We start from the raw sequence: 14636 nt of genomic DNA on the forward strand, positions 1-14636 counted from the left end.
TTGATTTGGCAGAAATGGACCCAGCTGTGTTTTGTGAGCTTAAGGATATGTTTGAGTGATAATTATCCAGTCATCCACTGAATAGCTCAAATACCCAAGTAGTTGGGTAGGGTATCACTTGTGAACATACTGTGCTGAATTCATAGTGCTGGAATAATCTTAAAAATCCTTCTTGACAGTCTGTATCAAAAGTATGTCATTAATCTTGCCCCTGCAGTGTCTTTCTCTTGGTTTCGTAACAAGAATTTAAGGCTTGCCTTTACTGCCCTTAGAGGTATACAAATGATTTTGTATAGCTGGTTCTTACTCTTTGCCAGCTGTGCTCTTCAAATTAATGCTTGTGCTGCTACATCTCAGTGTCTTTTTGATGTCTTCTAGAAAGCATTGTATTCTACGTCAGTTACACCAGTTCTGTAGATATTTATTATGTCATTCTCTCTTTAGGCCATATCCTTTCATCAATAATGTAGATAGATGGATTAGAAATGGCTCCAGCAGGGCTCTCATTTATACTGCCCATTTACCTGAAATCACATTGAGATTTTTCTGGTGACTGGATTATTGTTGTTAGTGCACAAACAATAAATGGGTTTACCAGAATTTCAGGCCTTCAAAGAAATTCTTGTCTACCTTGAGTGTCTAAAGAGACACCATTGCCCTGTGGTCTACTCAAAGTTTCTATTTTGATAACAAGAAAAAAGTCTGAGAGCATCTTAAAAATACACTGCCCTCCTTCATGAAAACATTCACTCTGAATTATTTCAGTTGAAGGAACCATATTATTTATCAACAGTTTCAGGCACTTTGAGTGGGTCCCTGGGAAATGGTCAGGCCATCTGACTGTTGGGGTCCTGTATTTGAATTAACTTGGTCTCTGGGTTTCTATGTGACTTGGTTTCTGTCATGTTTTATTAGACAGATAAAGCTTTGGTGGTCACCAATTGCTGACTGATCTTGGGTGGAGAAAGGGATTTAACATTAAACAATGAGTATTTGGGTCTTTAGCTGTGTGTGAGGCTCTCCCAAAGGGAGTTAGAAATATGGAAAGGAGGTGAATGGGATGCCCAGACTGAAAAGTAACTGGTTTGTGTGTTGTTTGCTTGTTGAAGTTGTCTACCCTGGGCTTGACACACTTCCAGCAATGAATGCAGGGGGTAGTGACACAGGCAGAAGATCCAGCTCTCTTCCCTAAATGTCTGTTGTAGTTTCCCATAATAGTCCCCATACCAAACAGGCAGTTCAGAGGCTGATAGATTTTTTTCCTGTTAGCACCATTTCTATAGCAACGGTGCATATCGATGTGTGATGTTCAGAAAAGAATAATTATAGAGATCATTGCTGAAATGTTATCCCAGGTTTTATTGATAAAGGCTGCACTCATCTCTCTGAAAGCTGAATTTTAAACCAGACTAAGATACTGTGTGTCCCCCTTGAGAAAGCTCCTTAGTGTTTCTTGGTGAATTGATAAAGAAATACAGTAAAATGTTCTCTCACCACTATTTTCTTCTGAGTGAGAAGGTCAGGCATTCAGCAGGGGAGGAGTTTTGACTTCTTTTCCTTAAATGTCAACCTTTTTTACCATATTGTACAAAAGGTACAGTCAAGGATGATGGATGTACCAAGTCCTTGATTCTGTGGATTTGGAGGCTGTTACTCAGCAACAATTGGGACTTTCTCATTTCTCTCTTGTTAAAAATCTGTTCTAGGATGATTTGATCATCTTAATTTTGGTTTGAATGTTTTCAATTTTGATTCTAGCACTTAATGCCTACAGGAGTGGGCATGGAAATTTGAGTTTTCTTTATATCCCTGTGTGATGTGTAGGGCTTAGTTTTTGTCAGTTCTTTTTCTTGCATGTGCTTTTGGCATATGAGTGGTGGTGATTGCTCATGTCAGAGTTCCTGTAGTCTGTTTGCAGACAGTAACAAAGTTCAGGCTGTCACTTGTCATTCCTGTCTCAGAACTTGCAAGTGTGCCATTGTACATAAAATTATATTCAAGTATTTTTCCGAAATTGTTTTCCTGTGTAGCACTTTCTTTTGAGAGAAGGCAATGATACCTGCATGGATCCATTTGCAGATCATTACAATGATTTTTCTTCAAGTCTGCCTTCTGCTGACATTTTTTGTGTTGCTTTATTGAAAACAATTTTTAAAAAGCTAGGAATATAGAAGGCAGTTCTAGAGACTTTTCACTGCGAGATGTGATATTTTTGCTGTTGCACAGTCTTAACAATTCTTCCCTATTCATGTGTTGTTTGTATTATCCTCAAACAAAGCAGAACTGGATCTAAGTACCTCTGAAAAGAATTTTTGGATCCTGAAGTCCATGTTAGCAGCATTCAGTGCTCCACTGTTACATTCTCTTAAATATGACTTCCTTGTTCAGAATGATGCCCACAGATGTGTTCTTCCTGTATTAACTCCACTGATATTGTGCCTGCACTTTTTAGCCATAATAACACTTTGCAAACTGAGCATCAGTTAATCCAGAGGACATTAATCATTTACTGCTCCTCTTGTTTGCAAACAAAACTGATCACTGTACGGCTATGTGGTGGAAGTCTTGGAAAATACAGTGGGGGAAATATTATTGTCTTATAGAACTGCCTAATTAATTAAAAATATTTGCTTCTAGTTTAAACCCTATTTATTTTCTTTGCCATCTTCTTAGTTCTTATTCTAGAAAATAAGTATTTCCTTCAGAAATGTCTCTAGGTTATGTTTTCTCCTCTTGTGTGTCTTTGAGGCAAGGAGGGATTCTCCTCTGGTTCCTCACTGAGCAAACCTGAATTTCTTCTTCAGGATGGAAACAAATTTTCCTCAAAAAAGTTAAACTTCGGGTTGGCTTTAGTTGTAGAGGTAGAACCTTAGAGTTTTGATGTAATTTCTGTGCTAAAAGAATTCCCTACTGCTTATTCTTTTGGTATATGGGAAGGAAACTAAGCTATGTCTCATAAATTCAGAGTTCCACTCTTCTGGTACCAATTGCAAAGTAATAGGAGGCAGATCCAAAGGAATAAAACTTTCTTCTGTGCACTTTTCTTAAGAACTGCAAACAGAGGCTTCTTGGTGATCTCTGAAGGAAGAAGCACCAGGTACCTGATGATTTGTGAGCCGAAAGTTCTTCAGGTTTGGTGCAGTTATTGTCTTAGTGTGCCTATATTTTGTCTTTTAACACTCAGACACTGCTGGAGAGGCCTTTTGTTAGCAGAAAACCAACCTCTTATGACCTCAGGCTAAACCTAAATAGCATGTACACATGTTCACTTTTGGCTTACTCCAGTTGTTGCCTGCAATGATCCTTTTCCTTCTGTTTGATTCATGCCTTTGTGAGGGCCTGGATCTGCCACTGCTTGCAGCTGTGTACCAGTTCTCATACTAAAATTTGTTGCCTTGTGCTAGAAAATCTCCCAGTTAAGTCTTGGCCCTGAGTCAGTCTGGTGAGGAAAGCTGCTTTTGAGTGGTGGAAGTCAGAGTGGTAAGGATCTCCTTCCTATTTGTGTGTAACTAACCTGGAAAAATTTTCATTTTCAGCTGAAGCTCTTGATTGTTGTTGCAAGTTGATGACAGGCTGAGAAAATGGTTTGAATTTTGTAATAGGATTTGGTAAATGAGTAACTTGTGCTCTGGAGAAGGTTATTCTGGCTTTCAGGTTTGGTTTTTCTTTCTTTATCTCATTGGAGGAAATGGGAGCTACAAGTTGTACCAGTTCCTGAGATTAAAAAGGAGAGCACTGGGTACTGAAGAACCACAGAGAAGGGACCTAGATAGCTGGAAACCAAGATATGAATGAGACAGAGCCTTGCTGTTACCTTAATGTTCTCTCTCTTTCTTTCTCCCCCAGCCTCCTTCCATTCCCAAAGCTGGGAAATGAGGTACATAAAAGCAGCAATAGGATATATTCAGAACAAATTATAGTGAAAGTGGTCTGTGAATAGTGTCTTCTTAAAGAATAATAATTATACCTAATTGACAGGTAAAGCCTTTTCTAAGGTAGAAAAAGAGAATCTAAATTTAAATGAACATGTTTAAATGGAGCTTCTTTTTTTTTATTTAAAACTTCAGTGTCAAACCTAATGAAAGACTTTTTTGTTCCCTTTCTTGCTATTCCGTGGATTCCAATTTCATCTGTCTTGGAGCTTAACCAGCTGATATTGCTGTGATTATTGTGCAACTGATGCTTGGGGGAAGAATGTGTGTGTGACAGAAGTGAGCTGTGTGAGCACAGAAGTGCTTTGAGTGCCCAGCAGGAGTGTGTGTCACTGGGTCAGCTGTGCTGCCCCTGGGACACGCTTTCTGCAGGAGGGAGTCCAGCATGGGCTTAAGCAGCTATGAGACATTTGCTATCACTGGTGGTGTCTGAAGACTCTTCAAGAACCCAGTTGCTGTTACTCAGATTTTGAGCATAAATTTGCATTTTATTCTTCTGGTTTATCTGCATTATATACTTCTGGCTTATCTTTCTGATAGTTAAACGTGGCAAGTGTGTCCTTGTGCAGTTTTGTACCATAAGCAAGCTGAGGTCTCGTGGGTTCCAATTACAAAAGACATTTCACTGTCTTCAGAGTACCTGCAAGCCCTTGTGTGCATGCATTTCATGGCAAAAATGTTTTGGAAACAAGGTGACCAGAACTGCATAGAGTACAGCATCAGTGTCTGTTTTGCAATGTTTTGTAGGTAGCATTGGTCCATAACTAATGCGAATATCTGGGTCTCATGTGGCTGCTTGATGCTTACAGCTTTAGTGGCATCATTTTACAGCAGGCAGCTACAAGAGTCCTTTAATGATTCACTACTTTTTTTTTTTTCATTCTTCTGTCTATCAGATAGTTTTATTTATCCTGTATTACATTGCTTTCCTGTATTTCTAAATGTTTTTTGTTCTAATAGTTTTAGTAGTGTTGCATATTTAACAACTCTTAATAATCTGGTTTTTAATGTTATGCTCCCCTATCTCTTTTTGTCAGGTCTCTACCCAATGTGTGCCTTCTCGTGTCTCTTATCTCAGTGGTAAATTAGGAAGTGCTTTGCCAAGATTCACACATCTGGAGATTTCATAGTGTGTGAGATTTCAGGTCTGGGATTTTATTATTTTCAGTGATTATTAAGTTGCTTGAGCTTTTATTTTATGTCTTTCGTGGAAGTTACTATTTTTATCAGTTTTACTATCATAATATCATCACGCTTACCAAAACCTGAATTAAAGCATAGCTTTTAGGTGAATTTCATTTCTCTTCTTTAAGGAGATGTACATACCGTCTTTATTCTTACTGTGCAGTAACTTTGCGTTTCTGCTTTGGTGGCTGGAATGTGAAACTGAAGGATATCGTTTAGAAGGTGCAGTTTGTTTTTTCTTTGTTGTTCTTTGCCTGTTCCTTGGTGCCTCTCTGCTTCATTGTGGGTCTTCTGGTTTTGGTGTGGAGTGTGTGCTTTGCTTTTTTTTTAATATGTTTTGTTTCTTAGTTTTTTTCATTGTGGGTTGTGGTGATTCTTAGCAGTTGTTTCAGCTTTTACCTTTTAGAAGGTAAATTTTCCTGCACTTTCTAGTTTCCTCAAGATCAGGAGCTCTGGAACAGATTTTTTTGGTCTCTGAAGTCTTTGGTAGTGACTCTGCATTTACAGTTAATGATGATCCCTGCAAGGCACTTTTGTTTTCTTAATGGGGATCTGTGATCCAAACAAATGACACTTTGTACTGACATTATGAATAAGAACAAAGAGGATATTGGTCATCTTGACTCTTGAGCTATTCCTAAACTTCACTGTTTGTTTCCTCAAAGCTTTTGTACTGTTCTGAGCAGGAAGTTTCAAATGTAATTTTAGGGTTGTCTTTTAAAATGCTGTTTATACAGTATTTTTGGGACAGTGTTTGATCCAAACTGAGTCAAAAACATCTGCTGTGGATGGGAGTGAGGCGTGTTCTGTTACACGTTCTGTGAGAGTTCAGTACTCTCTGCTCAGGTTCCTTCAGATATTCCACACGTGGAGGGTGCAATGCTTTGTGCTAGATTTACTAATTGAATACAGCTGATGTTACAGAGGATTTCTGTTTTAGCAGTGTGATACAAAATACACTGAAATCGCGTGTACTTACAGATGCAAGTTCAACTTAGCCAACTCCAGCAATTGCAGTGTACAGAGCACAATACCAGTGAGAGCCCCACTGCTGGTCTCTGGAGTGTGCTCACTGTCACGATGCTGGTGTCCCCAGTCACCGGGAAGGAGGAATACGTGGGCTGAAGCCAGCTCAAGCTCTCTGAAATTCCTCGGTCCTGTGGTTTTGAAGAGCCACGTCTGGGCTCCCCCGTGTTGCTGCAGCCAACCCCGGGGACAGTCCCTTGTGACAAAGGACCAGGGGAGAGGCATTTACAGCACCAGTTGATTCACTCAGCTGGGATGTAGTCAGTTGATGTGCTGCACTCACAGGGCTGTTCATCTGAAACAAAGGGCACTCTCTGCTCCCCTTTGTGCTGAGATCAGGTCGGCTCTGCAGCAGCTGTGCTCGGGCACACCCGGCTGCTGCCCCTGCTCCTCCTCACCGAGCTGCCTTCCCTTCGGGGGGACCTGCAGGTCAGTCTCTGGAAGAGAACGATCAGCAACACAGCCTTGGGTCGGTTTGCAGAAAAACTCACTGAAGGCAACAGAGCCTGCTTAGCTGTGCTGGCTTTGGCTGGGATAAAGTTCATTTTCTCCACAGTATCTAGTGTGGGGCTGTGTTTTGGATTTGTGCTGAGAACGGTATTGATACCACAGGAATATTTTGGTTACTGCTGAGCAGAGCTTACACAGAGTCAAGGTCTCTTCTGGTCCTCATCCCACCAGCAAGTGTGCTGGGGTGCACAGCAAATTGGGAGGGGGTATAGTCAGGACAACTGACCCCAAGAGGGTTGGTTATTCTTGGCCATATATATGATAATATAAATCTGGAGGAAGAAGGTGGAAGGGATGACATTCAGAGTGGCTTTTGCCTTTCCAAGTCACTGTTACACGGGATGAAGCCCTGCCTTCCTGGGGATGGCTGAACACCCTCCAGCACTTCCAGCACTTGCCCATGGGAAGCAGTGAATTAATTCCTTGCTTTGCTTGAGCACACAGTTTTTGCTTTCTCTACTGAGCTGTCTCCATCTCAACTGATGAGATTTTTCCCTTTCATTCTGCTGATTCTCTCCCCCATCCACTGTGGGGGAGTGAGCAAGTGGCTGCACGGGGCTGAGCTGCTGGGTGGGGCTAAACCACAGCAATAGTCTAGATATTTTCATTGTTTGGGTGTGATGAATATTTGTATCAGTATTTATAATTTGCTTTCTACTGTACAGTATGTATGGCATGAAGAAGTAGGAAGATACCACAGTGTGTCACAAGGATTGGCATAAATGCTTAGGTATTTTGTGCATCATATAAAACACTCTCAGTTACATGTAATTAATTTCTGAGCACAAAGGCATTTATTAAATTGGAGAGGAGAAACAGACTGGAAGTTCAAATTACTCAGTGTAATTCAGTTTTGGTAATTGGATATACAAGATAGGCTGTAAACACTGTGACTGACTCACTGTTGCAGTATGGTGACAGTCATTTCACAGACCCAGCTGTGCTGCTCTGAACTTCTCTGCTCTTGATCACTTTCTGATACTGCTGTTCACAGATTATTGTGATGTTGAGCAGAAGGATGGTATAGGAAGCAAATTATTTCATTATTCCAATGTGAGGATTTTTTTCAATATTTGTCTCAAATGGCACATTGACCAAAACTGTTGCTGTGACTCTTTCTGTTATGGGAGTAGTGATGTACTTTTCAAAGCTGCTAGACATGAGAACATTGTAAAAGTTGCCATTCTGGAACTTTAAAGTTGATAACTATATATTTATAGCAGTTCAGTACTAATTCAGCTCCTTACTCTATCTCCCCAAAATGTGAAAAAGTATAAATGCTTTCAGACATACTCTTGTAATGCAACAATGGGCACAAAGTTATCGTTGTGCCAAAAAAGTGGACAGCTTTGTTAGGATACAGCTTGATGGCAGATGTTATATTTTGTAAACTCCATTTCCTTTGCATGGAGGGTTTTTTTCCTAAGTGATTTTCTACTTATTTAAAAAAACCTAAAAAACAATGTTTGCGTGCCTCACAGAAGTCACTTCTCTGCATGGTGCCCACACCTAACTAAGAGACAGAGTTCTCTCAGCTCCCATCACACTAACCAGGTAGAAAAGGAAAACATGGATCAGCATGCAGCACTGCTGTACCTTCCAGACAGATCCTCTGAGGTGGAAAGTCAGTCAGGAAATAAGGGGAGGAAGTTTCTGTGGGTTATGTAAGAGTAGTCACTGAGGAAACTGGGCTTTAGCATTTGCTGATAGAGGAATTAGTTTGCTCTTGTTGATGTGAGGCTGAGCAGCCAACTCCATGGGCTTCTATGGTATCTGTTATTTCTTTTAATTAGCATCATCCAAATATCTTAAAAAAAAAAAGCCCCCAGAGCTGAGGTTTTTATTTTTCCTTGCACAGAAAGACATCCATAATTCTTTCCTTTTTTGCCTCTCATTAATATGGGAAAGGGGAACAATTGAAGCTCATGTGAGCCAAGGGTCACATATATAACCTTAATTTATGATTACACAATTTCCTCATGCTCTCCATAACTGCATCATACAAAGCCAAAGTGTCAACTTTCCTTAAAAATACAGTGATTAAAAAACCCCAAAATTTTAACAGGTAGGATTTTTTAGCAGAGGAGATTACTTTGGGATAAACGTACCATTTTGAGCATGTGGGGGGCCTAAAACTGGTTTTCAAGATGTGATACCTCTGTCCTCTACTGCCACTACATAAATGAAACTTGTAACGCATCAGGGTTTTATTTCTGTGCTTTTCCCTTCAGTAAATGAAAAAGCTGTAGGAGAGAGGCACTGGGGAGCTGAGCATTTGGCAATTCTCCACAAGACAGTCTGAAGGGTAATTGAGATGGGGAAGGACAGGACAGCAGTGACACTCAGAAGCCACAGTTGAGATTTTTTTTTTTCTTTATGTGGTCTGTAACTTAAAGCTTAAGTGCAGCTGAATGCATTTTTAGTGGAGGAATCAGTGTTAATTAAAGCACATGGGCTGAGAGTGTAACATTAAAGTGAAATGTAGCATCCTCTGTCCTGGGAATGAGGCAGTTTTGTCACGTTTTCCAAAACAACAGAGGGTAGAGTGTGGGTGGCTGTCCTGAACTGCAGAAGCGCAGCTCAGATGGGACTGGTCATACTCAGAAATACCTGGAAGCTGTAATGTTTGACTGACATTTGCCACCTTGCTCTCTTGCATTGCTTTCCTTTCTGTCTTGCATTCTTATGGTGACACTTTAAAATCTGAGGATATTTTATTGCTTAAATACTGCTTTTTTAAAGGATATTTTCTTATTTGAATATTGCAGTTTCTTGCCTTCCAGTCTTGCCTGTCTGACATACTTGGTTTAGGTCACTTGGAGATACAGCCTTTCAGATTATTTTATTTCATTCCTTAGAGGCATTTAGTATGAGCAGTTGCAATACTGTTTTTTCATGTGGAATTACCCAGTTACCTGTCACTCTCCATTTATTTTCAGACCATGCAATAACTCTGAATTAAGCTACAAACCAAAAGTGAATTTCATAAACAGCAGCAACTTTGGAAGCAGTCACAAGTGCTGTAGACATAGATCCATGGAAGCTGATTTATAATAGTTTTCACACTAGAGGGCACTAACAGCTCATTAATTTAAGCATAAACCAATTTTTACTCTGTAACACTTTGGGGTTGGGTAGTCTTACTATATTTATAGTGGATGCCAAAGGCTTCAGTTTCTTTGCAGCCTTTTCTCTGCAGAAATGAAAGTCATAATGTTCATGCAAGGATGCATTGAAAGTCAGTGTGTGGAGTTTGCTTTTGTGGTTTTTTTCTGTTTGGGTTTTTTTTTTACTAAGCAATAGTTTGAGTCATTTATGGAGAAAAGTATAAATTCCATTTGTACTTTTAATTGCTTTCAATGTAATCATTTTCTCTTGAAGCTAGTGAAGAGTCATATAAGACAGGAAGTGATTGGATACTACCTTGTTAAAGTTACATAATAGAGTTAACACCTGGAATATACATTTTAAAGTTGATAATGAAAGGAAAAGCATCACATGTGCGCTGATGTTGCAGACCTCACCTTGTTAAGGGCTACTGCATATATTTACATATTGGTTCCTGGCATAGAGAAAATAATGGGGGAAAATAGTATGGTAAGTCAATACTGCCAGTAACTGATGGATCTTAATGCAACCTTTGGTTGTTTATGTTTGGTTTTAAGTAGGTAATTTTAAATTACAGGCTAGAATCTAAAGTCTGGCCCTCAGAGTGGTGTAGCCATTTTGGAAGCCCTTTATTTTTGTTACGGATTTTAGACACTGAATGTTGATTAAAAGCCCTGCAGAAAGTGGTTTCTGATGGCTTTTTGCTCTTTGTAGGAATGGTTATTCGGTTGCCATGGAGATGATGCTGCTGTAAATGTAGGGCTGAAGATTAATGGTGTGGGCAGTATGGACCTAATGAACGGACAGCCCAGCAGTGTTAATATTGCAGCCACTGCTTCAGAGGTAAGGACTGAAAACCTCACTTCTACTGGGTCACTAAGTACTCCATTTTTACTTTAAGTGCACTAAAGTGTAAGTTTTTCTTTTAACGGCTCTCATCCAATACATTCTTGTTCTGTCTGTTGATTTCATACACCCCAGTTTAGTATGAATAAAATGTAAAGTCCTAAACTTGGCATACCAAAATAGAGCATGAACCTGCATATACCATAACCAAAGCTGCCTTTTTCCATGTTCTGTTCTATCACATCTAGACAAGGAAGCTTTTCTTTTCAAGTTCTAACAAGAATAGATACTCTTAGCACGTTAAGCTGGGTTGGCAAGGCTGGTGGGAAATGTTCTTTTCCTTGACAGGTACTTGTGTGCGTACTGAGGGCAGTCTGACACAGCAGCAGTGGAATAAAGTTGTTCCCTTTGTCTCTTGGACTGTATTCTGGCATAGGTAGGAGTCCCTCATGCCCATCAAAGCTTCTGCCCTCTAGAAATGAGCAGCTTATGAGTTGAGTGTGTGCATCAGCCAAGTGGAGATTGGCCTCATCTGCTGCTGCCTCTTATTTTGAAGTGAATGTAGTTTTCTGTTTGTCATCTGCTTGTTAAGGAAGAGGCTTGGGCTGAAATTAGAACACTACAAAGTCAATAGTGATGAGAGCTACAAAGTCCTGACTGTAGTTGCTTCCTTCCTCAGATCTCTGCACTGTACCAAAGCTGTTTTGTTTATTTCCGTATTTACAGATGAGTTTTGATAGCAGCTATGTGTGGTATGCACTTGCATATGGAAATGGAGAGCACCTCAAACAAGGTGAAAAGAAAATTAGAGTCTTGTATTACCAAAAGGAACCAAATAATCTCCACCACAATTTCACAACTATTGTCAAGAAAGTTTGCATCAGTTTCCAAGACCATTGTTTGTTTTTATGTAGATCCTTGTACTCCCCTTATAATTGCTTCATGAATCATTGACTATTCGGCAACCTTTTTACTCAGCAAAATAGTCTTCAATGTTTATGTGATGACTGATAAAATTGTGTAAAATATATTCTGGCAAAATTACATTAATTTACTTTAAGCAAGTAGTATTTTTTTTTCTGTCTTGACTAAGAAGTAAGAAAGGGGACTTGTAACTGGAATGTTTCTGTAAGCATACTGGTTGCTGAAAATGCATGTCTGGTTTGGAGCTCTTGGTGGTGTTTTCAAAGGCAGATTTTTCAGAGAGATTGTACTGTCAGAGTCTAATCAAAAGTGGACATCATTATTAAATAAGCATTTTCTTTATAATGTGCCCTTATAACAAAAGTGCTTGAAAATGGACATGGCTTTATTTCAACTGGCTGAATCCTCAAGGATCCATGTCCACAGCCATGAAATCTTGCAACATTAGCAGTGAAATGGCACAGACTGTCAGAAAGGGCCTGGATTGTGTTGGCCACCCCAACAATCACACCCTGTGCATCCCTGGGAGTGTTGTCCAAACCTTTCTGGAGCTCTGGCAGCCTTGGGACTATGCCAGTTCCCTGTTCAGTGCCCATCCACCCTCTGTGGGAAGAAGCTTTTCCTAATTCCCAAGCCTAACCATCCCTGACACAACTTCAGGAATGAATAAATAGAATCTAGGTCTGCATCTATGTGCTAAAAGAAGTGATTGCTCATAACACAGATGTATTGCTTTAATGTGAAAATCCTGTAGGAAACATATTAAACTAATATGAAGTGCTAATTTTTTGAACCACATTTGTGTTTTGTAGGGAAGCAAAATCTTTATTTTGTAGATAAGTGTTCATAGAATGATATCCTAGGATATGGTGTATTTTGCGTATGTGAATTACTGTAATTTAAAAACAACACTAAAATTCCTTCTACTAAATATCTTCAACAGGAACACATGTAGCTCAGTGTAATTTTTGTAAGTTCCCATGTTTTTAAGCGAAAGAGGAAGAGAATTGGTATCTGTTCCCTTGGGGCAGACTATGTCTTTTTCCTTATCATCATGATGATTTTTGTATTTGAAATTCAATGTGACTGTGTTGCTTTTGTTGATAGAGTTGCTGTTATTACTTTTCCTGTCAATAACATTGGAATTTAATTATACACTGAAATATAACTGCTGTGTTTTGAGGAATTCATTTGAAATCATGGAATTATTTGGATTGGAAGGGAGGCTAAAGCCCATCTAGTGCCACCCCCTGCCAGTACAGGGACACCTTCCACTGTCCCAGGTTGCTCCAAGCCCCATCCAACCTGCCCTTGGACACTGCCAGTGATCCAGAGGCAGCCACAGCTTGTCTGGGCAGCCTGTGCCAGGGCCTCCCCACCCTCACAGCAAAAAACTTCTTCCTAATATCTAATCTAACCCTGCCCTCCTTCAGCTAGCAGGAAATCCATGGAAACCCAGATGTCTGGATGTTGAGGGTCTGATTTTTTGCAGTCCATGTCAGGAGAAAGTATGTTAGAAAGTATGTTCTATGACTGAATTTGAATTGATAATTTAACCAATAGAAAAAGTATGTGATCAATGACACTTGAACAGAAGTTTTGCTTTTGGGAGAGTAAAAAAGAGAAGAGAAAAAGAAGAGGACAGGTCCAAAATATCCTCAGTGTTTTTGTTTGTTTCTGCAGAAGAGTAGCAGCTCCGAGTCCTTGAGTGACAAGGGTTCAGCTGAGCTGAAGAAGAGCTTTGATGCCGTGGTATTTGATGTTCTAAAGGTTACACCAGAGGAATATGCGGTAAGCAAGTCCAGGAATTCTAATTACTTTGTGTTTGAATCTCCTTTGCAGCTTTTCCTCTGCATCTCTGCGTCTGTACTTTTTTTTGCCTAACTTCTGTCATCCATGGGTTTTAGATACAGATCCTGTTCTTAGTTCTTCATTGTCTCTATTCTGTTTGAAATTAAGTGATCCTTTTGGGCTCTGCTGTCCAGGTATTTTTCATACTCTTATATGTAGCATAGACCAAAAGATTTTTTATTCTATGTGATGCAGCTTAATTCTAACATGCATATTTTAGTTGCAAAGCTATACTTGATCTGTACTTGGTTTTTTTTTTTTTTTTCATGGAGGCATTTTAATTCTTAATTCTGCTAATTTTTGCTCTAGGAAGCTTTTCTAGTTTTCTTCTTTTGGGTGCACAGAATAATGAGATGTTTAACCAAAACATTGGGTGATTGTTTTGTTTTATTTTTACTCCTTGTAGAGGTGAGGACAACAGATGGTCCCTCTAAGTGATTCAAGTATGTTACTAGAACGATTGCTAAGCTCTTAATGTATTCCTAATTCAAGTGATGAGATTTGTGAGGAGTTGTCCTGGGGAGATTATTGATATGGAGTAATACGTGTCACAAAATATTCCCATTCAATTTGTTCCAGTTTGTAATTGTTAATAACTATTTCAGTTAATTATTATTGCCTCAATTGATTTTCATGAGAACACTGAAAATTTAAAGCAGCTGGATTATGAAGTGGTACTTACATATTTAATTCTTCTTGGTTAGGGATCATAATTAATTATGGGATTTATTCCTGACTCAGGCTCAAGTCATGTGGTTTGGGCCTCTTCCTTACACTGTTGTCAGGAACAGCTGGGCAATGAATCACCTACTTTCCATGGGAAGATGTTTTTTGGGGCTGCCTATCCTTCCAGTTTTATCTTATGATTCCTGTACATAAAGCAAATCTAAGTACTTAGGGAATTTGGGGTTAGGGACATGAATTCAAGTGGAATTATGCATTCAGGCCAGTAGGAGTTTGTTGAATGGCTCCACTTTTTACCAGTGGTGGATGCTGTTGGGCAGCAGAATAGATCGGTCAGTCTCTGTGGAGCTGCTGTCACTCACTTGGACAGCAGAATATACAGAGGTGCCTTGTCACAGAATCACATTTCATAATCCTTTTGCTCCACCATCTAATCCTTCTTCTCTCAAATGCAGCAACCTTTGACTCTGTGTATGTGAAATGTTACCCACTTAAGAAATCTTGGTTAGATAAAAATCTGTATTCAAATCCAGTGTTTTTCCTGTTTTCATGTTATGCCTCAAAGTGGGT

At 39.5% G+C, this 14636-nt stretch overlaps 1 protein-coding gene across 6 annotated transcripts in view; it reads left to right on the forward strand.

Moving 5' to 3' along the window:
* RALGPS2 (Ral GEF with PH domain and SH3 binding motif 2) overlaps positions 1 to 14636 on the forward strand; it is a 113325-nt gene that overhangs the window by 12263 nt on the left and 86426 nt on the right. For 4 of the 6 annotated variants that reach the window (XM_083867202.1, XM_083867201.1, XM_083867205.1 and 1 more), the window contains exons 2-3: positions 10476 to 10604; positions 13194 to 13322. In XM_083867202.1, the coding sequence (XP_083723328.1) occupies positions 10548 to 10604; positions 13194 to 13322 (186 nt within the window). In that variant the 5' untranslated portion in view covers positions 10476 to 10547. The remainder of the gene's footprint in view (positions 1 to 10475; positions 10605 to 13193; positions 13323 to 14636) is intronic. The other 2 variants (XM_083867204.1, XM_083867206.1) reach the window with 1 other exon arrangement.

Source organism: Zosterops lateralis (assembly GCF_965231275.1).
Source record: "Zosterops lateralis genome assembly, chromosome: 9".
In the NCBI taxonomy this organism is placed as follows: domain Eukaryota; kingdom Metazoa; phylum Chordata; class Aves; order Passeriformes; family Zosteropidae; genus Zosterops; species Zosterops lateralis.